At 42.0% G+C, this 26,326-nt stretch overlaps 1 protein-coding gene across 1 annotated transcript in view; it reads right to left on the reverse strand.

Annotated features, from left to right (window-relative positions):
- Positions 1-296: 296 nt before the first annotated feature.
- The window catches only part of kif6 (kinesin family member 6), a 160,541-nt gene continuing 134,511 nt past the window's right edge, over positions 297-26,326 (reverse strand). The window contains exon 22 of the mRNA XM_084393917.1: positions 297-614. Within this exon, the coding sequence (XP_084250043.1) occupies positions 601-614 (14 nt within the window). The 3' untranslated portion in view covers positions 297-600. The remainder of the gene's footprint in view (positions 615-26,326) is intronic.

Below are 26,326 nucleotides of genomic sequence, written 5' to 3' on the forward strand. Positions count from 1 at the left end.
TACATGTACAGTTCAACAGCAAAAAAAAACCTGTCAACAGTGAAATGACCAGAAATATCTGACAGACAGCTTTATATCAGAGCAAAAATGTAAACAAAAACAAAACAAAACAATGTTATTATTTCAGATGTATATAAATATATAAATAAGTAGATGTATATAAATAAGACAATAAATCAGTGTCAGAAAAGCAAACAAAGGATATGGTCATTGTAATTAAGACTAATCTAGGGTTGGCAGGGTATTTCTGATCAGGTTAACATTTTCATGGTAGCTTGTAAAAACATGAGACAAGTGCCTTTACCAGTGATTTACAGTTTATTGTTGCTATGCAACTACACCACCCTTATTTCTAGCTCCTAATTTGCAGCAAGTTTTCCACTAAAAGACAACAGATATATACAATAGGCAGCAAGGTTTTAAATGGAGATATAAAGTGATATAGATAGTCAATGTGCAGAGCACCTTCTGAGCCACATGAGAGTTTCGACATGTTTAAGAGTCATTAAAATGTCCTTTGGGGTTTATCTGGCCTAGAGGTATGTAAAAATGTGTGATTGGCCGAACATTGCTTGAGTCCTCCATGAAAAAGAACTGTTCTTACTTTGCCTCTCCTGAAACAAAAAGACACAAAGAGACATGATAATTAACAGGTCATCCATATGTCTCATAGTGTACTATAGAAAAGGCAAACATCCCACAACTTTAAACAATAGACAGCTTGTTGCAATCCATTGACAGCTATTTAATTAACAGTTTGAAGGCCGGTAGAAAGGTAGAAAGGTAGGAATGACATTGTTAAAATAGTCCATGTGACTACAGTGGTTCAACCTTAATTTTATGAAGCGACGAGAATACTTTTTGTGCGCCAAAAAAACGACTTTATTCAACAATTTCTTCTCTTCCGTATCAGTCTCTGACGCGCGTTCAGAGCACCACGACGCATGTGTGTGGTGAGGACGCAGGAGCTGGGGGAATGCACTAAATTAATAATTAATGACACAATTTAAATTTTTAGGTGAACTATCCCTTTAAATATGCCATGGAGGGATATATGGTGGATAACAAGATTAATTTGGAAGCGAGGGTTTACAGATCACAAAGCGAGCGGGATAAGCCTCATGTTACGGTCGTCACGATCACAGATGACAACATCCGGGATCAACACTGTTCATGTACCGCAGGGTAAGATTAAATTAATTTACATTTAACGAGTTTAAAGGGATAGTTCACCCAAAAATGAAAATGCTGTCATCATTTACTCTTCCTCAAGTTGTTCCAAACCTGTATGACTTTCTTTCTTCTGTTGAACACAAAAGAAGATATTTTAAAGAAGGTTGGTAATTAAACAGTTGCTGGTCCCCATTGACTTCCATAGAATTTTTTTTTCCTACTATGTAAGTCAATGGGGTCCATCAGTCGTTTGGTTACCGACTTTCTTCAAAATATCTTCTTTTGTGTTCAGCAGAAGAAAGAAAGTCATACAGGTTTGGAACAACTTGAGGAAGAGTAAATGATTTTTTTGTGATTATGATTTTTTATTTTCAATCAATAAACACATATCATACAGAGAGAGCATTCGGACGAGGATAGAAATAAAAGTAAAATAAAGTAAAATAAAAACACATGCACACAGAACACAAACACACTTAACAAACACTGGCAGCAGACTCATATTGACTGTACTCAAAGAAGCTCTTTAAGGGCAGAGGCTATATTCATCCAGGAGTTCACAGTGGTTGTCTTTGCCTTATTGATCTTTGCAGTTGTACACTCAAGGCAAACTATATAATGAAATGAGACTATCCAAAATTGTTTCAGGTTTGTGTCTGGGGTGTCTGGGGTTATCCACTGGGTTATCCACAGCTGTGAACCCTGCCATCAGCACTCTTTTATCACATAAAGAAAATTGGTACTTTGAATCATCATTCAATAATAGTAAACAGGGGTCCAAATCCAAATATAGACCTGTAAGATCATGTAACATAACAATCACATACTTCCATAATGGTTGAATCATTGGACAGTCCCAAAACATATGTAGAAATGTGCCAGTGGCGTCAGTGTTACAGAAACTGCAGTATGGATTGGGTATAAGTTTCATGCGATATCGCTTGTAAGGTGTGTAGTAGAAACGATGAATAGTCTTAAAATGAATAAGTACATGACTAAGGTTTTTAGAAGTAAGGCCAAGGTTTGACCACACTGTTTCCCAGTCTGGATGGAATCCTAACCAAGAAAGTTCCAAATCCCACGTTGATAGAATCTTTAAAGGTTTATGAACACTACTGAGTAAAGAATTATAGATTACTGAGACCGTCCTTCTAGGATCTTTGACAGGATCAATCCAGCTAAACATTGCGTGGTCACTCAAAACAGAATTCCATGGCACACCATAAGCTTTCATAGCAGATCGCAACCTCAGGTACAAGAAAAAAGAAAAGCCAGGCAGGCTGTATTCTGCTTGGATATCCTGGAATGTGCGCAAACCAGTCCCGTCAAAAATATTGGAAAAAGTAAAAACCCCCTTAGACGACCACAAAGGGTAAACAAAAGGTTGTTGATCAGATAAGAAGTGAGCATTGTTCCATAGAGGAGATTGCTGAGAGAATTTCTTTGAATGGCCTATTGCTTTTACAGCACTGTACCATGCAGCTAGAGTGGATGAAATAACCTTACCAAATTTATGGTGCGAGTTGCGACGTCCCTATACCTGTGAAGGGCAGATCTTGAAGTCTATGGGGATGTACAATAGCTGATTCTATGCTTCTCCAGGACACTTTACTGTCTTTGTCCGTCCATGTTCGCATAGCTCTAATCTGGAATGCCCAGTAATAAATCTGAAAATTAGGGAGGGCAAGGCCACCTTCTAATTTTGTGCGCTGCAAAACAGAAAAACGTATTCTGGGTTGTCTGCCATTCCAGACAAATCTAGATACTGCAGAGTTTAACTCTTTAAAATATTTGGGAGGTGGTGTGAATGGGATCATAAAGAACAAGAAGTTCAGGCGTGGTAGGATATTCATCTTAACTGTACTGATTCTGGCTTGCATTGAGATCTGAAGGTTAGTCCATCTTTGAAGATCAAGTTTTAATTTCTGGCTGAATTCACTGAAATTTACTTGGATGATTCTTGACAGAGAATCCGTTATTTTGATTCCTAGGTATGTGAATGATTTAGTAAACACGATATGGTTAGGAAGGAAAATATGGTGATATTGTTAAGGCCCATTAAGGAGGATTTATCCCAATTTATCATGTATCCAGACATGCTGCTGAAGTGGTGGAATAACTTTAAGACATTGGGTATAGAGTTTTTTAAGTCTGAAAGGTACAAAATGATGTCATCCGCATACAACGATATATAATGCTGAGAACCAAGTAAAGTAATTGGTGCAATAACTTGGCTTTGTCTGAGAGCTTGGGCTAAGGGTTCCAATGAAAGTGCAAAAAGAAGTGGTGATAGGGGACAGCCTTGACGACAACCCCTCTGTAATGGAAAGGGTAGAGACTGATATGCGCCTGTTGAAATAGAGGCTGTTGGGTCTGAAAAGAGTTTGAATGGCATGTATGAATTTAGGACCGAAACCAAAATGTTCCAGTACTGTCCATAGAAAGTCCCACTCAAGTCTGTCAAAAGCTTTGAGAGCGTCAAGGGAAAAAACTGCGCAAGTGTCAGTATATGTGTGAGAATGTTCAATGATGTGCAATAAACGTCGCATATTGTCAGCGGCCAGCCGCCCTCTAAGAAATCCAGTTTGGTCAAAATGAATCAAAATATCCATGAGGGGCTCAATCCGGGAGACCAAGGCTTTTGCCAGAATTTTGACATCACTATTAATTAAAGATATTGGACGGTAACTAGAGCAATTCAATGGGTCTTTATTTTTCTTTTGTAACAAAATGATAAGCGCTATGTTCTGGTCCCTATGAAGCATACCATGTTTAATAGCATAATTCATAGAATTCAAAATTAAGGGCCCAACAACATCCCAAACAGCCAGGTAGAGCTCCGGGGGAATTCCATCGGGACCGGGGGATTTCCCTTTTTTAAGAGATTTGGCCGCATTGTGAAATTCCTCCAACATTAGAGGTTCTTCTAGAAGGTTTCTTTCCTCTACTGGTAAGATAGGCAGGTTCAAGTTCTCTAAAAATGTTTTGCATGTATGTCTGTCAAGAACCACCTCTGAAGAATACAGTGTGGAATAAAATGCTTTAAAGGTGTTATTAATAGCCCTAGGATCTGTGACTAATTTGCCATCACTACTTTGTATCATATCAATATTTGCTTTGGACTCAGTTTCCTTTAACCTCAATGCAAGCAGATGGCTAGTTCTATCAGAATGAAAATAATAATTTTGCTTAGTTCTGTGAATGATGAACTCGGCTTTGGACATTGACAGGCTATTGTATTCTTTTTTCAACAGTAACAAATTCTGAGCAGCCTCTTCTGAGAAAGACTGGGTCTGCTGATGCTCCAAAGACCTTATTTCTTGTTCAAGATAATCAAAGCGCTTATTTTTAAAACGCTTGGCCTTTGAGGAAAAGGCAATGCAGTTCCCTCGTAGATAGCATTTAGTAACTTCCCATAACACCTGAGGGTTTGAGCAATGATCCGTATTAATTTCCAAAAATTCTGTAAGCCCAGATCTGAGTTGGTCCATAAATGTAGTATCATACAACAGGGAGTCGTTAAAGCGCCATCTACGGGATTTAGCATGAGCTGTAGCAGGAGTGATATTACAAATAATGGGGGAGTGATCTGAAATCAAAATAGGCAATATGACAATATTGGATATATACTGAAGCAAAGGGGCACTAACCAGGATATAATCGATTCTTGAAAAGGATTTGTGCCTGGGAGAGTAGAATGTATAGCCCTTCGTATGGGGATTGTGTATGCGCCATGTGTCAATTAGATTTAATTCTGTAATGAACCTATTTAGAGAGGATGTGGACATTGCACTAGAGGGGTTACAACTAGATGAGCGATCCAGTTGAGGATGAATTGAGGCATTGAAATCTCCCCCTATGACGACGTCCAGATCACTAAATTGTAGTAGTTTTTCACAGATATTGTTCAGAAAATGTTGATCAGGCTCATTTGGAGCGTAGATGGATACCAGCAGGAGTTTGGAATGATTCAGTGTTACAGCTGCATATGCAAAACGGCCAAGGTCATCTCCTCCCACTAAGTCTATGGATAAATGTAGAGACCTCTTCGCAAGTATCAGCACACCTTTGGATTTATTAGGGGCGCATGAGTATGCCAGTAACTTATAGTTTTTGTTTTGGAAGCGGGACACATCCTCCTCTTTCAAGTGCGATTCTTGAACTAAAGCTATGGCTATTGCTTTGCGATGTAAAAATTCTAAACAATGGGCACGCTTAACCGGTGTATTCAGGCCACGTACATTCCAGGATATAATGTTTAGATCAGACATAGTCTATTGATTGGTAGTAGTACAGCAGGATTGGAAAAACCTCTCTGGGAAACAACTTTAACAATAAACCGTTTGGTGCCCTTAGAGCAAAATGCCAAGGCCAAAAGAGAGTCGCAATAAAGTTAACGGCTGCCAGCAAAACAATAACATTCCAAACTATATACAAAACATACTTTACAAGCCGCAAGGAGTTCAAGAGAGCCCCTTTGGCCAGTATAAAGTTAGAGATTGTAAGAGACGTGACTCCTCCTAACGATGCAACTCCCCCACCCCACTCGTTACAGTGATGCGATATTCGACGGGAAATAAAGCAATATGGTGATATGTCCCTTCGTTAAAAAATAAAAAGAAAAAAGAAAAAAGAATAAAAAAGAATAAATAGAATATCAGTAACCTGGTTCTAGCTGCAGACAAAAAAAAAAGTGAAATAAACCTCAGCAATCGACCCAAAGAATAACATAGACTAGGCGAAATTCAACGGGAAATAAAGCAATATGGTGAAATGTCCCTTTGTAAAATAAATAAATAAATAAATAAATAAATAAATAATTTACCTCAGTTATCGGCCCAACAAATAACCTAGACTAGGCGATATTCAACGGAAAATAAGGCAATATGGTGATATGTCCCTTCGTAGAGAAGAAAAAAATAAATAAAAAATTACAAAAATTATTCAAAAACATAAAAATAAATTAACCTGGTTCCAGCTGCAAACATAAAGAGTGAAATAAACCTCAGCTATTGATCCAAAGAGTAACCTAGACTAGGCCAGTCTTATTAGTGCTCTTGCAGTCTATGCTAGCCTCACGCAGGTGAAAGATGATGCGTTAAGCGTCGAGATAGTCTCAACTAAAATGAAAACCACAAAAATCATACTTCACCCATATGACATCACCAAGAGAAAAGTCCACAGTCCCATACTGAAATATTTAACAAGCTAGTTTGCGATGTTGCTTGCAGTGGCTAGTTTAGGCTGATGTTCTGCTGTATCCATCTGGTGTGTATCCATCTCTGAGTTGCGGTCCTCCGGCGCTTCGCCCCCTCGCCTAGGTGAAGAGCTGGCACCTCTGCAGGTCAGGTTGTTAGAGAGGATGAACTGTTCCGCTTCAGATGGAGACCGACATAGCGTTTGCCTGCCGCAAAGTAAGTGTAGCACTGTAAGTGATCTTCAGTGTGGCTGGGAACAAGAGAAACGTTTGAATCCCAGATGCTTCTATCCGCTTTCTCACCTCAGCAAAGGCCTTTCGTTTTTTAGTGGTGTCTGCGCTGAAATCCGGGAAGAAGCGCAAAGTGTCCATGCCATGTTTAACGGGATAAACGGCTCTTGCACCATTCAGGATTGCTTGTCTATCAGTATAGTCTAGCAACTTGAATATAATTGTGCGAGGGCGGCTAACGTTGGTGTTTCTATCAGCGTACAGGCGGTGGGCTCGCTCTATTTTTATGTCTCGGTCAGCAACAGATGGGATCCATGTAGGTAGATTCGCCTTTAAAAAGGCGATACAGTTGTCACCCTCCACTCCTTCACTCAGCCCAACTAAGCGTAGGTTGGATCTTCTACTTCTGTCTTCCATATCTGCCACCTTGGAAATCAGCTCGTCAATTTTCAGCCTCATAGCACTGACCTGGTCTCTATCATGCCTAGCTGCTGATTGCGCAGAATCGCACCTTGACTGAAGCCGTTGAACGGATTTCTCCAGCTGTTCAATCTGGCCAGTGGCTGTCGTTATAGTGTCCGTGGTATTCTTCAGTTCAAGTCTAAGGTCCAATATTTGCGGGAGCAGTACATCATCTAAAGCAGCTTTTACCGCAGCAGTGACAATGTCATTTAGCTCAGCTCTCTGTTCAGCTAAGGCCTGCTTCACTCCTGCTAAGATGGCGCTGTCCAGGTCTGCTTTGGAGATGCTAGTCGGTGATTCCTTGAATTTCTTCTTGACAGGGGAAAGTTCGGTTTCTTTGGTTGCACCAGTGTTGTGTGATGCCGACATTTTAGAGGTTTTGACGTAATTCAAAATAATTTGCTTTCTAATAAACTGAAAGTAACGAGTAGTAAGTGGAGCACACAAAATTCACGTCTGCACCGTCATGAATCAGTCACGTGTCCCCAGGAAGAGTAAATGATGACAGCATTTTCATTTTTGGGTGAACTATCCCTTTAATATCGGTTCGGGAATTCGGGTTGAATCCTCAGGGAACCAGGTTACTGTGCCCACATAAAAAGCAGACATTTTGCTCTGTCTTGTTTGGGTTTAGGAAATGGAATAAAATAAATTCCATTACCCATCCTCTCAGGATACCGGAACTCAGTGCAACAAGTGTACCCCAGGCACATCGTTTTACCATTTTTGTAGCATAAATACCATCAAATCGATGAGAGCTTCGGCTCCTCCAATGTTTCTCAATGGGGCTGACACCTAAAGATGTCCGAGTTCCGGTCCCCGTGCAACTAATACTCAACTGCCATTGGCTCATCTGCGTTGGAGGGGAGGTAATTGATACTGATAGGTAATATGGCAGCTGCCTTGTCAGCTAAACAACAAAGAAAATTCTACATTGGCTACTTAAGAGGTAGCTCACCTAATAGTGCAGCACGGGTAACCCTTCACTGAAGGCGAATTTTAAAAGGAGTGCCCGACGAAAGTTGCCACTATAATTTGCCCAGAGAAGATGCAAGATTTTAAAAACATCAGTCTTTCCAGAAACACAGTCCGATGACGAATTGAAGACTTGTCGGCAAACCTTAACCCCCTGGGGTCGGCGGTATCGCCGGCGATACCAGCTCGCTTTTTTTTTTATCAGTTCAAAAGAGATTCATTTTGCTCTGTTGACTTTGATATTACAAACAAGTTTCATACATCAATCGATTCTGTTAAATGTGTATTATTTTTGTGTATACTCACAATAAAAACAAAGTGTTGTGCTTTTTGCCAAATAAAGAAAAATTAACACGAAGCGAGTTCTGCCTTCTCTCTGTCAGTGAAGTCCATTCTGAAACGTGTCCGAAAATGAACAATAACTCAGCGAATACTCAGTCAAACAGACATACAGACACATAGGCATGAAGCTTGAATTCTATTCTTTTGAATGAAGTAATTTATATAAAAAACAAATATTCTCAGTTCATGCAATCTGTAAGAAAAGAGCGAGATGTCAGTCGTTCTCATCTCATCTAATTATTTTTAATGTGACCCCGCCCACGGAGAGCGCGCGCTATTCAAACGCAAATGAATGAGGCAATCCACGCAAACCTGTGAACGCCCCCATATCAGCTCGAGAAAACACAAGTTTATTCAGATCATTACTTGTTTACACCGTCTCGCAGCGCTGTGAGGAATAATACTATCGTAATAATAATAATGGAAAATGTACCTCAGAAGTGCGGGTATTTCGAGGAGCAAGGATCCGACTGAGCTGAGGAATACTGTAGTAAGTTTTTTTTCCTTCTCAAGTGAATCGCGTTTCTGTTTGTGAATGAATGAACGGCAGAGATGCGCGCTGTTTACCACAGCTCGCAAAAAGACCGCTTAAATTTAAATCGCTTTCTGTGTGTGAATGAATGATGATGTTTTAGCAAACTGTATTGCTATACTGAGATGAGTAAAAATCGACTGAAATATGTTGAAATAAAATGTAGGCTATTTGTATAAGCAACGTATTAAACTGCAAATTAACATTTATATGCCCTAATATTTCATAAAAACAACGTTACAGTCAGGCGAAATATGAAAGACAACATTTTGTTGACTAGATTTGGGTACAGTTTTTACTGTAGAATATACTGCCACATCAAATAAGCTTTTGTTTAGCAATTTCCACTCATATGTTTTATATATATATATATATATACACTGCATATATATATAAAATACTATTTTTGTCAAAAATAAAGTCATCAACTAAGATGTTAGCTGTTCCAATGTTGGCTATATTCAAACTAATGATTACATATGATAAAATGTAGGCCTATAATCATTTTTTTTACAAAGAAAGAGTACACTTGAAATATTGTTGAAATTGTAATTATTGTTGTAATTGTAACCTTTTTAATAAAATAGCAAAACATATTTACAAGATGCAAGTAAGCAAAATCTTAAATGGTCAATATAAGTCTTCTTCTAAATATATCTTTTGTCCTTGCATTGTGGCTCAGTCAGTGTCACACCTGAATGAATGGCTCATTATGCAGAGTGGGTGGGACATTGTATTTTCAGGTGTAAACTACTCCTCCTTCACGCCCCCCTCGCATATTGGCTTTCCAAGCAAAACCTGTTTTACACAATTTAAATCAATGTATTGGTTTATGTGAACGATAAAGCAAGACTATATTCACATAATTTTGAAGCCAGAACTCGAAGCGACAACATCCATTAGTCAAAAGTCTAATTGACACATATTTAATATGAGTTTTGTGGTCTTATTTCAGCAACTTTAATTTTAATTTTTTCCAATAACCACGCATAAACATTATTCTCTTAAAAATACAAACATCTACATTCATGTTGCTCACATATTATGGTAGCCCTGTTTGTGCTATATAGAGTGAATTTACACCTTTGCCATTAACATGTTTATAAATAACTGAAAAAAGCACAAATGTCAGGGCATGTCAAAACATCCCAAGGGCCCCAAAAACACCTTAGACCCCAGAGGGTTAAGGAACAAGTATCAGGCAAAGTACCCGCTTTTGGATTTTTACTCAATTGCGTGCGATGACAGCACTGATTCCACAGACACTGCATAGCTGTTAATTTTTTTGCGAGGTATGGACAGTGATTTTTGTATTTCAGAAGAGCTCCTTGATTTGAGGAGCCTTAAGGATACAACAACGCGTGGGGTCAAAAAAAAAAACCTTGGGAGAAACCAGGCTCAGGCAGAGAAACAGTTCTCTGGCCAGACGAACAGACATTGTGTGGTTTAATTCCAGGCTGCATTACAAGTCAGATTGTGGATTGAATTATTCAGAATATTTCATCCAGTTCCTTCTGCTTGAACATTGGGGTACAACATGCTAGCATATGGTGGGAGGAGTTGAAGCCATTGGGTCTTTGCTTTGACTGTCAAGTCAACAAGGGGGGTCTGTCTCTAGGGCGTATCTAGTTGTCATGTCCTCCACTATTATTTAGGGCTGTTGTGGTTGTCTCTAGATGCAGGCCAACATTCTGGTTTGGATACGGACCAGATCTGGCTGACTACGGTGGATAAGTATGAGAAAGTATTAGGATGAGTATTAGTATGAGGACTAATATTCGTGTAGATGCCATTCCTCTTACGATGTACTGTAAGAAGTACATCGGATGTTATGGGAACTGTTCCCGGTTCCGGTTGACTAAATTTATCCAGCCTAACAATCCTTTAGGGGATCTGAATTAATGAAATGTGATAATATTTTATGTGTATGCCAGGGTAAAGAGATAAGTCTTTAATCTAGATTTAAACTGACTAGATTGTGTCTGCCTCCCGAACAACGCTAGGAAGACTGTTCCAGAGTTTGGGCGGTACATAGGAAAAGGATCACAGTCCATTTTGATATTTTAGGTATTATCAACTGGCAGTGAACACAATAATAACATTTTGTGACAAATATAATGTAGTTTAATAGATAGACTATGTAAGTGCCGTACTGTGGTGTGGCAGGTGTGCATACACTCATAGAAAGCAATGTATTTGTAGCAAGGCAAAGACTCAATGTATGAGTCTATGAGTTGTCAGCTAGACCCCCTTTAATAATCTGCACCACTCAAATATTGTAATATAGTTGTATAGTAAAGATTTATCTTATTTACAAATCAGTTGCTCTGTGGTTGAAAAATCAGCTGAAAAATCCCATTAACTCCCATTAACTTTGGCATGAAATATGTGAGATCACATGGGGGTGTTATAAAACACTGTTTTGAGACAGAGTTAGAGGATCCAAGTACAGCCGTTTATTAAACGCAATCCAGAATTGTAATCCATAATAACAGGCAAAGGGTCAGATATAAACGGTAGCCAAACATTCCAAATATAAGGCAGAATCCAAGAAACAGGAAAACAGGCAAACAGGCAAGCAAGGCAATCCAAGAACAGGCATGAGGTCAAAACCATAAGAACCAAAATATAAGTGCTCAGAATTACAGTGAAAAAGAAAAGAAAAAAAGATTAAGCAATGAAAGAAAAAGAGAACACAGCTTAAATAGGCAAATCAAAACAAGCTAATAAATCAAAGGTGGGAGAAATCAAATCCTAATGAGTCCGAACAATGCATTATGGGGAATGTAGTTCATAACGGGAGAGAAAAAGAGTGGGGAGGAGTGCCCTCAGGTGGCGATCAAGGGCACTCCAACTGGTGGATGTAACAGGGGGTTAGCTCTTATGATTAGGGCAGGCATCCAGTTTAAAAGTATTACTGTGTGAACTGTGTATCTACATCCTAGCAACCATTTAGAGTACCCTATCAATCATATAGTAACAAGCCATATTTCAGAACCACAGCATCACATACATCACCGTAGCAACTGCCTATTGCTTAAGTTTGCCATTGCAAGGACCACACTGTAAAAAAAAATCCTAATTTTACAGAAAATAACTGATTTTTTGACGATCATTTTCTTTAATTTTAAATTGTACTCAAAACACTGTAAAATTACAAATAATATCTGTAAAATAAAAATTCAGATGTTATTTTAGGTATTGTGACATTAATGACAAATTCCAGTAATTCACATTTTTTATACAGAAAATTGATTTTATTTTTCATACAGTATTTTTTCTGTTTTCTTAAATTACATAATAATGAATGTAAAATTACAAATATAATCTGTAATTAAACAGTAACAAAACAGTTAAATGATAAAATGGTCAAATGACTGGCAGCCCCCCAAAAAACTGTAACATTAAAGGTATTGCGGAGGATTTTCTTTTTCCGGGTGGATCATCAAGACTATTGGTCCTCCTAGTTGTCAATCATTCTGGTGATATGTTTACGTAAGGCCGTCCTACGTGCTCGTCCCTAGGTAGTTTTCGCTTTCTGCGCATGCGCACTTTTGGGTGTATGTGTGTGGTGAGCTACGGTTTCAGCCATTCATTGAAGCTCGCCCGTTCTCACCGGGTTTTTTCAAAATGTCTGAGGAGTCGCAAGAGAAAAAGTGTCTACAAATTGTATGACAAGAAGAGAAATGCCTCGGAAGAAAGAAACAAGACCAGAGTGTTTTTGGGAGAATATTTCACACGCTGGCGTGCGCTAAAAGCACAGGTTGGGCTTCCCACTGATGCCTCAGTCGTGAAGTTTCTACTCGACAGGTAAAGTTTGGCATGCTATTTGGAGAAATCCATTTAAAATCACTGCTAGTAAAAGTTAATGTAAGCTATGATTAGCGATGCTAGCCCTGGCACAAGTCACGCACCGCGCAGACACGGTAAACATCTCAATTTGTCTAAAGTAATTATGACCAAATGGTAAAAGGTATCATGCTCAAAAGCAAGATGGCGCCTGTGTTCGGCTTTGCCTCTGCTCTGTCTCTGCCCTCACGTATTTCTGTGGTTTTTCTAGTGTTGTTCTTTGTTTTATCAGCCTTGATAACAAATAGCTGTGTCTCAGCTGTCTTAAAATATGATCGTCACACGCTTTTCCGCATTAAGGAGACTATGAACGATTTCTCAGTTACCGGGGCTTGGTCCTCGAAGTTTTTCCCTCCTTATATTGAATATTCTACGTCATCGCCGGTGTACCTGCTAGTCACCAAGCATCGCGGCAGGAGGAGGAAGCGGGGATCCAGGGCTGGTATCCAGGCCAGGTGGAGGAAACAACGTGGAGAGTCACCATGTCCAATTGATCCCGGAGCTTTCTGGGTTGAGCGGTGCTTGCGGTCAATTCCTGTCTGCAAGGTGTCGTGGGCGCCTTCGTTGCTTTGGAGTAACGTTAGTCAATCTGATCGGAGTTTCCCGACTCGGCGGCCCCGAAATCTATTTCCGCGAGAGCGGATTTTGTGTCATGTGACTTGCCAGCTAGCAAATGCAAAACCTGACCCATCTGATCGTGTCCAGCCGGCGAGATTTGCTCTGTTTAACGCGCGCTCCATTGCTAACAAGGCGCTCATACTCAATGATTTATTTACAAAGGAACATATTGACTTTATGTTCCTAACAGAGACTTGGCAGTGAGATATGGAATACACTCATCTCAATGAACTGTGTCCCCCGGACTGTTCTGTGTATGGGACACCGCGGGTGGCGCGACGAGGAGGCGGACTCGCTCTCGTCTATCGGGACCGTTTCTGCTGCAGGTTGATCAATTCGGATTCTTTCGACTCCTTTGAGCTGCAGATGACTAAGGTTGGAAATAATGATTCATTTTACTGTGTCTTAATTTACCGCCCTCCTGGTTCTGCTCGCTTGTTTTTAGCTGATTTTGCCGAGTTTTTATCTTCAATTATCAAACTTGAAAAGGTTCTGATTCTTGGGGATTTCAACTTGCATGTTGATGACTCGTCATGTTCTGTGGCATCTGAATTCTTAACACTCACTGAATCATTTAATTTTAAACAATGTGTTTTAGGTCCTACACATATAAAGGGTCATACTCTGGACCTTGTTTTTTCATTAGGTCTGAGTATAGACCATTTGAGTGTTGTGGACATAAATGTGACAGACCATTGTTGCATATTTTTTAATCTGTCTTCTAATGTTGACTGTCTTCCATGTAGACCGATGTTGCAAAGACGTATTATTAATCAAGCTACAGCAGAGAAATTTTCGGAGTCATTTGACCCGAGTTCTTTTATTGATTGTAATAATGCTGAATTATTTCTTCAGTCTTTTAATAATCAGTGTCTGTCGGTTTTAAATTTAGTTTCTCCCTTGAAAAGTAAAAGCATATTCCCTAATAATGTGTGCCCTTGGATGAATGATGATATAATGTCTTTCAGGAGAAAGTGCCTTAAGGTTGAACGTTTATGGAAATCCACAAGTCTAGAAGTACATAGATTGCATTTGAGGGAGCTTATCTCTCTGCTAAATGTTAAGATAAAACAGGCCAGGTCAGAATACTTTACTAATCTTGTAACTCAGAATAAGAATAATTCTAAAGTCCTGTTTGATACAATATCTAAGATCGTCTCTCCCCTTGCTCCCCAAGTGCCTGTACACTCAAAGAGTGATTGCAATAGGTTTTTAAATGCTTTTGTAAACAAGGTGCAAGATATTAGAAATACTATAATTCCATCTCTTGATGTCATTTCATGTGGGTCAGCTGCCTCATACACTTGGGATACTTTTTCTCCAATCAATCTAGATGATATTAAGAGCATATTAAGTCAAATGAAACCATCTTCTAGCCCGCTCGATGTAGTGCCGACTTCGTTGTTATTAAATGTGTTTGATTTACTTGGACCATTTGTTGTTAAAATGATTAACCTTTCCCTTTTAAGTGGATCTGTTCCTAGTCATTTTAAACAAGCAGTTGTCAGCCCTTTACTAAAGAAACCTAATTTGGATTCTTCTGTGCCAACTAATTACAAGCCGATATCTAAAATGCCTTTTTTATCTAAAATTCTTGAGAGAGTGGTTGCTGGCCAGCTGACTACATTTCTTAATGGGAAAAATATACTTGATAAATTTCAGTCAGGTTTCCGGAAATGCCATTCAACTGAGACGGCACTTCTTAAAGTTTCAAATTATGATGGCTGCTGACTCAAGACAGTACACAGTGCTGATTTTAGTTGACTTATCTTCTGCGTTTGATACATTAGACCATACGGTCCTGTTAAATCGATTACATAATGAAATGGGTTTTTCTGGTGTTGTTCTTAGATGGTTTACCTCTTACCTGAGCGACAGATCATTCTGTATGTCTGTGTTAATAACATTTTGTCAGATATGACCCCTCTGTCATACGGAGTTCCTCAGGGTTCAGTTTTAGGTCCTCTTTTGTTTTTATTATATATGAGCCCGCTTGGTGAAATAATCAGAAACTTTAATAATGTGTCTTATCACTTTTATGCTGATGACATTCAGTTGTACTGTTCTTTTAATGATTCTGAGTTTGGAAAATTAACGGATTTACTGGAATGTCTGTCATGCATTAAGTCTTGGTTATATAACAATTTTCTACAACTGAATACAAAAAAGACTGAAACTATGATCATCGCTCCAGAACAAAAAATATCTCAAATTAAACAACACCTCTGTTCCTTAGACTCGTCTTTCCAGACGAGCCTAAGAAACCTTGGTGTTTTGTTTGACCAATCGATGTCCCTGGATGGTCATTCTAGACAGCTGGTCAGAAGCTGTTTTTATCATTTGAGAAATATCTCTAAATTAAGAACAATACTGCCCAAAACTAACATGGAGATGATCATTCATGCTTTTATTTCTTCACGATTAGATTATTGTAATTCTCTTTTTACTTGTTTTAACAATTGTTCTTTGAGCCGTCTCCAACTGGTTCAAAATGCCGCAGCCAGGCTTTTAACAGGAACAAACAGAAGGGCACACATTACTCCGATTTTATTTACTCTCCACTGGCTTCCGGTAAAATACAGAATTGATTATAAAATTTTAATTTTAACTTTTAAAGCACTACATGGACAGACGCCTCAATATATCACTGACATGTTGACCCCTTACTCTTCGTCTCGTATTCTTCGCTCCTCAGGTCAAAATCTCCTGATGGTACCTAAAACCCGTCTTAAAACTCGGGGAGATCGCTCCTTCCAGGCGACTGCTCCAAAAATGTGGAATGCCTTGCCCTTGTCATTGCGTGTGGCCGATTCTATTGTTTCTTTTAAAAAACAGCTGAAGACACTGCTATTTAGACAAGCTTTTAGTTGATTGTGTTTTTATGTTTTATGTTTTTATGTTTGTATGATGCTTTTTAAATTGTATACTTGCTACTTGTAAAGCACTCTGTGATTCTTTCTGTGATGGGTGCTATATAAATAAAGTTTACTTTACTTACTTTACGCTGAAATGTTCTAAAACCTTGTGTGTTCATTTTTGATAATTCCAATGTGTTCACATAGTATTTATTACACAAATGCAACAAGCTACTTCTCCATTGCAGATCATGTCTTGAGTCCTCACTCAATCGATCAGTATAATAAGTAAATAAAACACGGAAGGGCATTTGACATTTTGTCTTGCATGAATGTTTTTGAGTTAGAGTGTTTTTGGGAGAATATTTCACACGCTGGCGTGCGCTAAAAGCACAGGCTGGGCTTCCCACTTATGCCTCAGTCGCGAAGTTTCTACTCGACAGGTAAAGGAAAGTAGGCTTGTATGAGCCAACAGCGACTTGTAAACAGAGCGTGCACAAGGAGAACTAGGCTTGTGCATACTCTCTCGTGCACACGTTTAATAGGCGTTCCCTCTCGGTAGCAGGTAGAGTGTTGCGCATGTGCATTTTTTCAAAAAGTGGAGAGGAAGGTTCTTTTCTAAAATTCGGGAAAATCCTTCGCTATACCTTTAAAGTAAAACATCCTAAATTAAAAAAACATTGTAATTTACAGGTATTTCCTGAATTATCACGATCATATACCTTCACTGTAAAAAAAGGGTCAAATGACTGGCAGCTACGGCTGCCAAACAAAAACCATAAAATTAAAGTAAAATATTCTAATTTAAATAAACCGAAAAAACACTGTTATTTCACAGGTATTTCCTGCATTATTATGATCAAATACCTTCATTGTAAAAAAATCGTAAAAAAAAAAGGGTCAAATGACTGGCAGCTATGGCTGGCAAACAAAAAACATAAAATTAAATTAAAATATGCTCATTTAAATAAAGTGCAAAAAACTTTAACAGAAATTTGATGTCACCATGATTGAGATCAGTGTCTGCTTTAGTTGGGCTCATGACCCTTGAGTTTTCAACTTAAGTTTTTCTCTGGCTGCTTTAACTGTGTTTTTTATACACATTTGTTATGGCAATAAATGTAGGAGAAAATATCAGATGATCTTAGTCATTTATTGGTGATGTTATAATCATCATATTGTGATCTGATTCACTGATATGGCAGTCAAATCTCTGAATATATTAGCTGAGGTTACATAATATATAGATGGAATTTAGCTTTATGCAAAGTCTATGATTAATGTCATAATTTTTCATATGACCCTTGAAATATTGTGGCATCAGTATTTTATTATAGAGACATCAAGAATCAACATATGAATCTCAACAATGGTGACAATCCACAAAGCCTTTTGTGACTTTATAGTAGTTCAGAGTTGATCAGAATTTTTTTTCATTGTCACCATTGTTGCGATTCATACGCTGATTCTTGATGTCTGAGTGAGTCTATATAATCCTGTCAAAACATTTTCTGTATAATGACTTCATAAAATCTGAGTATCACAGCACTGCAGGATCTTCTATAGCAGTATTGGCATGCAAAATTAACAACTAATATTTAACGACTTAATCAGATATTACACTTCAGGTGGTATCAATAAAGCAGGCAACTACATGATGACTATTATCACTAAAAAGTGACCAACATCACCTGATCTGAGTTTCTCTTAGATTCCTACCATAACAAATATGCATCAGAGACACACAGTTAAAGCAGCCAGAAAAAAATCATGTTATAAACTAAAATGTCAAGAGCCCAACTAAAGCAAACACTGATCTCCATCATGGTGACACCAAACTTTATTCTTTTCAATAAAACATCAACTTCTAAACCTCTGTTAATTCTCAATAAGAATGTTAGTATGAAAGAAATAAAGTCTGGATTGTAATAAGATGCTGAGATCCTGAGAGATCTGGTAGTGTTTAATATTCTGTTGGGGTTTAAAGTGTTTCTGTATGGTGTGTTATGTGTGCCACCATTGTGTTGAAGAGTTGAGCCTGTGCTTCAGTCCAGGATGAGCAAAGAAACACTGATGATATACTGCATGTTGCTTTATTTAACTGACAGTAACTGTGTAGTTAATGATGCAGTGACGTATAGTCACAGCAAATCATGCATGTAGTTAACTGCATGTTTTTTAGCAAAAAATTAAGGAAATGTGTGTGAAATAACTGTTTCTGTTAAAAAGATTAATGAAGATTTCTGTAAAAGTCTTTTGCACTTATTTAAATTAGGATATTTTACATTCATTTTACGTTTTTTGTATGGCAGCCATTTTTTTATGGGGGGGGGGGGGGGGTTTACAGTGAAGGTGTTTGATCATAATAATTCAGGAAATAGCTGTAAAATAACAGTGTTTTTCTGTAAAACATTTAAGGAAAATTTCTGTAAAGGTTTTTTGCACTTAATTTAAATTAGGCTATTTTATTTTATTTTTACGGTTTTTGTTTGGCAGCCATTGAGCGGTTTTTAAAGATTTTATTTTTTACAGTGCACTCACATTTTCTTCAGAAAATGTACATGTCTAGTTCTTCTTCATCTTCTTTTTCCATACAAATTGAATAATTTTCTACCTTGTGCCACACTGTTTGTCGTACAACCATGAATGAGGTGTCAAATTCACCTTTTTTAAGCGATCGGGTGTACGATGTCTGCTCGGCAGACTTAACATTGGCAAGGAATTTGCCTAAGACTTGTCCTTGTTTCTGGTTCTCGGTTTAACCTCTGGCACTGTTCGTGCCAGTACTGGACTGTCTACCTAGATCTGATCTCCACTCATCTCTGACCTTAGTCCTGATCTACCTCATCTATGTCGATTGTCTCCTGATAATAACTTTCTCGACTGTCTCGTCTGACTCGTCTGTCTCTTCCTATCTAGATTTGGTCGTTGAATGGACTGTTTCTCTAGCTCGACCTTCACCGGTCTGACTGACTCTTCGCTCTCCAACTCCAACTCTCCAACATCAGCCTCACCATTGAATGCTCTGGCAGCACAAGCCAACCAGCTTTCGGGCTAACGCCAACGTATTCAGGTCTCCGATCAAAAATCTGTGCTGCCAGTGCATAAGATTGATAAATTGAAAAAGTGATTGAGTTGGATGTTATTATAGCAGTTACACAATATCTTATGGAAAGATAAACTGTTGTTTCTCTGGACTAATATTGTGAAGAACCTTCATGAGTCAGAGCAGCGATGTCTTCCACTGATTGTGTTGGGTTGCCTTACAGTGGAAAGAAACTAGCTTGAGCATCTGTTTTTGGCATCTGTTTGTGTTGTCCACAGAAACCTGATCCAATGCAAGTGAAACTTTTCCACACAAGGTGTGGAAAGGTGTTGCCATCTGGTTTGCCTGCTGTTCACTATGTCAAAAGCCACGTTTCCACTGTTGGACCCAAAGCGGGCATGCTAGTGCGTGCCAGGGCCAGTCACGTTTCCACTGTCACTTCCGGGACTTGATCGGGCCGCGTCGAGGCTTCCTTTGGGCCAACGGCCAGGGTTTTTTGGCCCGCCGAATACCTGGGTCCATACCTTGGTTTAGCTCGGGCTTGAGGAGTGGTCATGAACAGAGGAGGAGTTTACCTGAGTCAGGAGACGGCAGTGCCGGATGATTTCATATACCAGCTATCATCAGCATTAAATACTTTTAAAATCCTTTTAGCTCAAAACTCTCTTTCAGACAGCAGCGAGTGTTTGAAATAACTTCTGTTTGTGATCCGATGTCGATTCTGATCACCGTATAAGGCAGAATGCGCTATGTTCAGACATAGTCAGCAATGCGCTAACCATTACCATAGTTAACGTGGTAAATACGACCGCTTGAAGAAATCAGACAAATCATATAGGCTATCACAATTGTGTTTTTATTGTATTTGTCAGTATGTCTTGTCTCTTTATACCAGACTGTCTGATAGCCATATTTAGCTAAGTACGGTTTTTCAGGAGCTTCCTCTGTTTCTCTGACTGAAAATAAAATGTATTGGGACTGTCACTGGAGAGAGTGCTAAAGCTCCTCAGGTCGTTTTTTGGTGGAAATTTGTAGAAATTATAGTTCCCTTTCGTCAGCAGGGTTTGAGCCGTTCAGCGTGCTGTGTGCCGTCGAGCTGCGGATTGACAGCGCGGGTTGTCACGGCAACCCAGTGCGCGTCATTCGGCGCTCAAGATGCGTGGTCAAGATCAAGACTCGCGTGCCTCTTTGAGGTGAGTCCCTTTGCTTATTTCCCGATCTAGTTTCTCTTCTGGTGCACCAGAGGTGGGCTACTTTGGCAAATAACATTGGTGATCTGAGGGTTACAGTGAGCACGAACCACTCACTCCTCTAGCGCATCGCAAACATGCTGAGACTGTGTTCGTGGGTGGTTTATGCTTTCTTATGAGAGCATGACCACGTCGGCACGTTGTTCGCCTTGCCTGAAGGCTTGAGCGCCCAGCGTACCGTGTGTCATCGAGGCGATGGCCACGTTCACTGTCTTGCATGCCTGGTTGGCGGCCACGATCACTGTTTCACATGGCTAATCAATGTGTTGAGACTGCGTTCGTGGGTGGTTCATGTTCTCTCATGAGTGCATGACCACGTCGGCACGTTGTTCGTCTCCCCTTTCGCGTAAGGGCTTGAGCCGCTCAGCGTGCCGTGTGCCGTCGAGGCTTTCGGATGGGATTCTGGTCCTTCTCATGAGGGACCAAGCATTTCATTCGGGGCTCCAGGGGAGGACAGATGTCGATCGCTACATCAGAGAGAGGGCTGTTATACTCTGAAAATGATGCTGAGTTCCTACTATAATGGTGTGTTCTCGTGCTGAAGATTCAGACTTGACAGCCACACTTCCTGGGTCTAAAGTGCCTGGATGGGTGTGAACATTTTTGGCAGTATGGAAGCATTTTGATGCCAATATGGCAAGCCAAACATGCCTAAATCTGCAGAAGTTTTTCCTCTCTCACTACCCCTGCACATTCAGTGCACGTGGGTAGTTCTGATTCGGGGTGGAGCTGTGCTTGGTGACTGACCGTTATTAGTCTCAGCGCTGGCCCTCGGTCAGACGATGCCCACTCTGGTGGTCCAGAAGCGCTTCAAAACCAGCCCGCTCGGAGTTAGTTTCCCCCCAGCAAAGGGAAGAGAAACGACCCTGAGAGGAGCGACCCAGAGAATGTGATGTCTGCTCTTCGGGAGTGCGTGTCATCACCACTCCTTCCCCCGGAGGAGGGCCGGGTGGAGAATCCTTTGTTGGTGAATTTTCTTTCTGTTCCGGTACCCAAAACCTCATTAAAAGAGCAGTTCTTCCTCCTCTGGGTCATTCACGGTTGGGACTGCCGAACAAGCAGTCTCTCCCGCTCGAGAGTGGGACGGCAGTGTGCGCCACCCTCGGGTCTCGCCACTCTCAGTCCCCTCTCCCCAGCTCTCAGATAGCAGTGGCGCCACCTCGGTCACGTCACTCCTGTCTGCCGCTGGGCGGGAAGGCACGGAGACGAGCAGCTACCCTTGGGCCTCGCTCCTTGTCTCCTCCCCTTCCCTCGCCAGGCGACAGCCCGCAGCAGAACACTCTCGGGTCTTCTCTGCCGTCTGTCCCCCGGTGGAAGCAGGAAGGTGTTGTCCAAGTACACACCCAGACCCCGCTCTCAGCCGCTACAATGCCACCGGAGCCGTGCCCCTGCCTTCCGCCTCCCTGCCCCTCCGCGGGTACGCCGGCAGTGCGGGTGGGCTCGTTGCGGCGGTTTTTCGGAGCCTGGCTAGCGCTTCCGAGGCTGTCGCGCTGGCTCATCCGCACCATCCGGCTCAGCTATGCAATTCAGTTTGCACGCCGGCCTCCCAAGTTCAGGGGCATCCACTTCACCCGTGTGCGTCCAGTGGATGCTCCTGTCTTGCGGAAAGAGATCGACGCCCTGCTGGCGAAGGACGTGATCGAGCCGGTCCCTCCAGCCGATATGAGGTCAGGGTTTTACAGCCCTTACTTCATTGTACCCAAGAAAGGCGGTGGGTTACGGCCAATCCTGGACCTGCGAGTATTGAATCGGGCCCTGCAAAAGCAAGCTTCCGTTCAAGATGCTCACGCAGAAACGCATTTTCAAATGCATCCGTCCCCGGGATTGGTTTGCAGCGATCGACCTGAAGGACGCGTACTTTCATGTCTCGATTCTTCCCCGACACAGACCATTTCTTCGGTTTGCTTTCGAGGGTCGAGCGTATCAGTACAAGGTCCTACCCTTCGGGCTGGCCCTGTCGCCCCGTGTCTTCACGAAAGTCGCGGAGGCGGCCATTGTTCCCATGAGAGAACAAGGCGTTCGCATTCTCAACTATCTCGATGACTGGCTCATTCTGGCGCACTCGCGAGATGTGTTGTGCGATCACAGGGACATGGTGCTCCGGCACCTCAGTCAGTTGGGGCTTCGGGTCAACTGGGACAAGAGCAAACTCTCCCCTGTGCAGAGGATCTCTTATCTCGGTATGGAACTGGACTCGGTCGCCCAGACTGCGCGCCTCACGGAGAAACGCGTCCAGTCAGTGCTCAACTGCCTCAAGTCTTTTTGAGGCAAGTCAGCGGTCCCACTGAAACAGTTTCAGAGGCTCCTGGGGCATATGGCAGCCGCAGCCGCAGTAACGCCGCTCGGCCTGTAGCACTGGCTTCACGATCGAGTCCCGAGGTGGGCGTGGCAGAGCGGCACGTTCCGGGTCAAAGTCACCCCGCACTGTCGCCAAACCTTCACCCCTTGGTCGGATCCTGTGTTTCTACGGGCCGGAGTGCCCCTAGTCCAGGTTTCCAGGCATGCTGTGGTATTCACAGATGCTTCTGCCAAGGGCTGGGGGGCCACGTACAAAGGGCATGCAGTCTCGGGTCTGTGGACGGGGCCCCAGCTGCATTGGCACATCAACTGCCTAGAGTTGCAAGCGTACAAGGGCCTTCTCAAACACAAGCACGTACTGGTCCGTACGGACAGCACTGGGACCGTTGCGTACATCAACCGACAAGGTGGTCTACGCTCCCGTCGTATGTCGCGACTCGCCTCCCACCTCCTCTTATGGAGTCAGAAGCATCTGAGGTCGCTTCGTGCCGTTCATGTCCCCGGGGAGCTCAATCATGTGGCCGACGAGCTTTCACGTCCCCCCTCTACGAGGCGCCTCTATGCTCTGAAGTGGAACCTGTTCGTCGACTGGTGTTCTTCCCACGGGGAGAACCCACAAACTTGCCCGATCAGAGTCGTGCTCTCCTTCCTACAAGAGGGGTTGGAGCGAAGGCTGTCTCCCTCCACCCTCAAAGTGTATGTTGCCGCAATAGCCGCACATCACGATGTAGTTGAAGGTAAGTCCGTGGGGAAGCACGACCTGGTCATCAGATTCCTCAAGGGTGCTAGGAGGCAAAATCCACCTCGCAATTTGCACCCTGTACCCTCTTGGGACTTAACTTTAGTGCTTAGAGCGCTCCAAAGTCCTCCTTTTGAGCCTTTGCCGACAGTAGAGCTTAATTTGCTGTCCATTAAGACAGCGCTCCTGTTAGCATTGGCTTCCTTCAAGAGGGTAGGGAATCTGCAGGCATTTTCGGTCAACGAATCGTGCCAAGAGTTCGGGCCTGGCCTTTCTCATGTTATATTGAGACCCCGGCTCGGATATGTGCCCAAGGTTCCTACCACTCCCTTCGTGGACCAGGTAGTGAACCTGCAAGCGCTGCCCCAGGAGGAGGCAGACCCAGCCCTAGCTTTTCTCTGTCCCGTCCGGGCCCTCCGGATTTATATAGACAGAACGCAAAGCTTCAGGACCTCAGATCAGCTCTTTGTTTGTTGTGGAGGCCAGCAGAAGGGGAAGGCTGTCTCCAAGCAGAGGTTAGCCCACTGGCTAGTGGATGCTATCACCAGGGCTTATGAGTCCCAGGGTGAGCCCTGCCCACCCAGGTTGCGGGCTCACTCCACTAGGAGTGTTGCCGCTTCCTGGGCTCTGGCACAAGGCGCCTTGCTAACAGACATTTGGAAAGCTGCGGGCTGGGCGACACCGAACACGTTCGCTAGGTTTTATAGCCTACGTGTGGAACCTGTTTCCTCCCGAGTACTCGCTACGGCCAGGAATTAGAGGGAATAGGTGTGTCGGCTTGCGACGCCATTCCGTGAGCGTATACGTGCGTCTTTTGGCTCCGTTGGTTACCCAACAAACGGCTAACCTCGTGAGTTCCTCCATCACCCCCTTTGGTGCCAGGCGTTGCGGACCGCCCGGCACCAGGTCTGCTACCTTCAGTAAGGAGTTGCTAGTAGACTGGGTGCCTTTTCCAGTGGTTCCTGCGGCGACCCTTGATTGCCACGTGCAGTTCAGCCGTGTCTTCCCCTTGACAGACTCATTCTGTCGTCCCTGTTGAGTACGCTCCTCACTCCTCCGGACTGGGACTACCTTCAAGGACTGCCATATGTTTCACTACCCTACGTGGTTAGTACATGTGTGTATTTGAGGGCCTTCCTCTAGGCTGCCTCAGCTTCCGCAGCGTCCCCCCCCATTATTATTTTCCTTGGGGTCGGGCACGCTTTCCCAGTGTTATCCAATATCCACTGATTGGGTCTTGCGGAACAGCAGTGTGATTCCCTAGCTAGCTCCCGCAAAATTTCTGGAAACTGCTGCAGGGCTGTAGCTTAGCTGGGCGCTGGAAGGGGCCAGCACCATGGCGTTTTGGTAGGGATCCCAATTCGTCAGGGGAACTCCCCCGACGAGGCGTCGGAGTTCCCTGCTGACGAAAGGGAACGTCTCGGTTACGTATGGTAACCCTCGTTCCCTGAGTCCAGGGAACGGAGACGCCTCGTCCCGTCGCCATGTTGCTGTACCTACGCGGAGGACTGGACACCGTTCGGCTCCTCAGCGAAAAGCACTATGCATGCGTTGCTTCCGCCTCTTTATACCCGCGCTGGTAGGCGGGTTGCGGAATGCAAATCCTGCATGCCAATTTTCATTGGCTCGTTTTAATTCACTCGTAGGCAATTGGTCTCCCTAGCGTGATCCCAATTCGTCAGGGGAACTCCCCCATACGTAACCGAGACGTTTTTTCTAAATGTGATATTAACATACTGTCATGTGACTACAAATTAACAGAAACAGACGTGACTGAATAAGTATATGTATCCTCTTTCTTTAGTGAAATAACGGTAAATACCACTTTATTTCTGTGTGACTAATGTGCAATCTTGACATAAATAAATGTATTATGGTCAATGTATCACTTAGTGTAAAACAGTTGTAAAACATTGTTCATTGCTTAGGTTTTAAAGGTGACACATATGCCCCTTTTCACAAGATGTAATATAAATATATGGTGTCCCCAGAATGTGTCTGTGATTTTTCAGCTCAAAATACCCCCCAGATCATTTATTGTAGTTTGTCAAATTTGCCCCTTTCTGGGTGTGAGCAAAAAGGCTCTGTTTTTTGTGTGTCCCTTTAAATGCAAATGAGCTGCTGCTCCTTGCCTCCGTTCAGAAGCCGATCCTTTACACGAGCTTCGGATACAATAACAAAACACGCAAATCTCACTCATCCAAAATTTCAGAAATAACAGTAGTGGAGTGCAGCCTTACGGAGAGACTCAGGAAGAGGTTGCAACTTTTAGACTGCACCAGGACGTTTCTGAATTTCTGAAGTTGATACATTTATATAGTTGTTGTGAAGATACATTGATTCATCTCTCCGACTTGCATGTACCGTCATGTTTAAATTTTTACAAAAGTTGACAGTTCCCTGAGGTCTTTTTAAGACAGCTGTGATATTTTTTGGTCAAAAAATGTTCTGTGCTTGTCTGTGCAACCAATGATAGAACAGTTTGCATGCTTTGCTCGAACTTTTGCTATTGCGTTAGAACTAGTTACATTGTTGTCATGGAGTGTACCGCCAGCAGGCGCCACCTAGCTGCGAAAATATTCTTTACCATATTTAAAAAAAATCTTGCCTTCATTAACACAAAGTTGATGTCATTTGAAAGCTTAGAGTCTGAACTTTACAGTGAATGTATCCACTTTGAAAAACTCTTAAGTATTGCTGAGTTATTTGCTGATAAATAGAATTTCTTTTTTTTCATAATCTATAAAATAATGTACTGC

The sequence above is a fragment of the Rutilus rutilus genome, assembly GCF_951802725.1.
Source record: "Rutilus rutilus genome assembly, chromosome: 21".
Classification (NCBI taxonomy): domain Eukaryota; kingdom Metazoa; phylum Chordata; class Actinopteri; order Cypriniformes; family Leuciscidae; genus Rutilus; species Rutilus rutilus.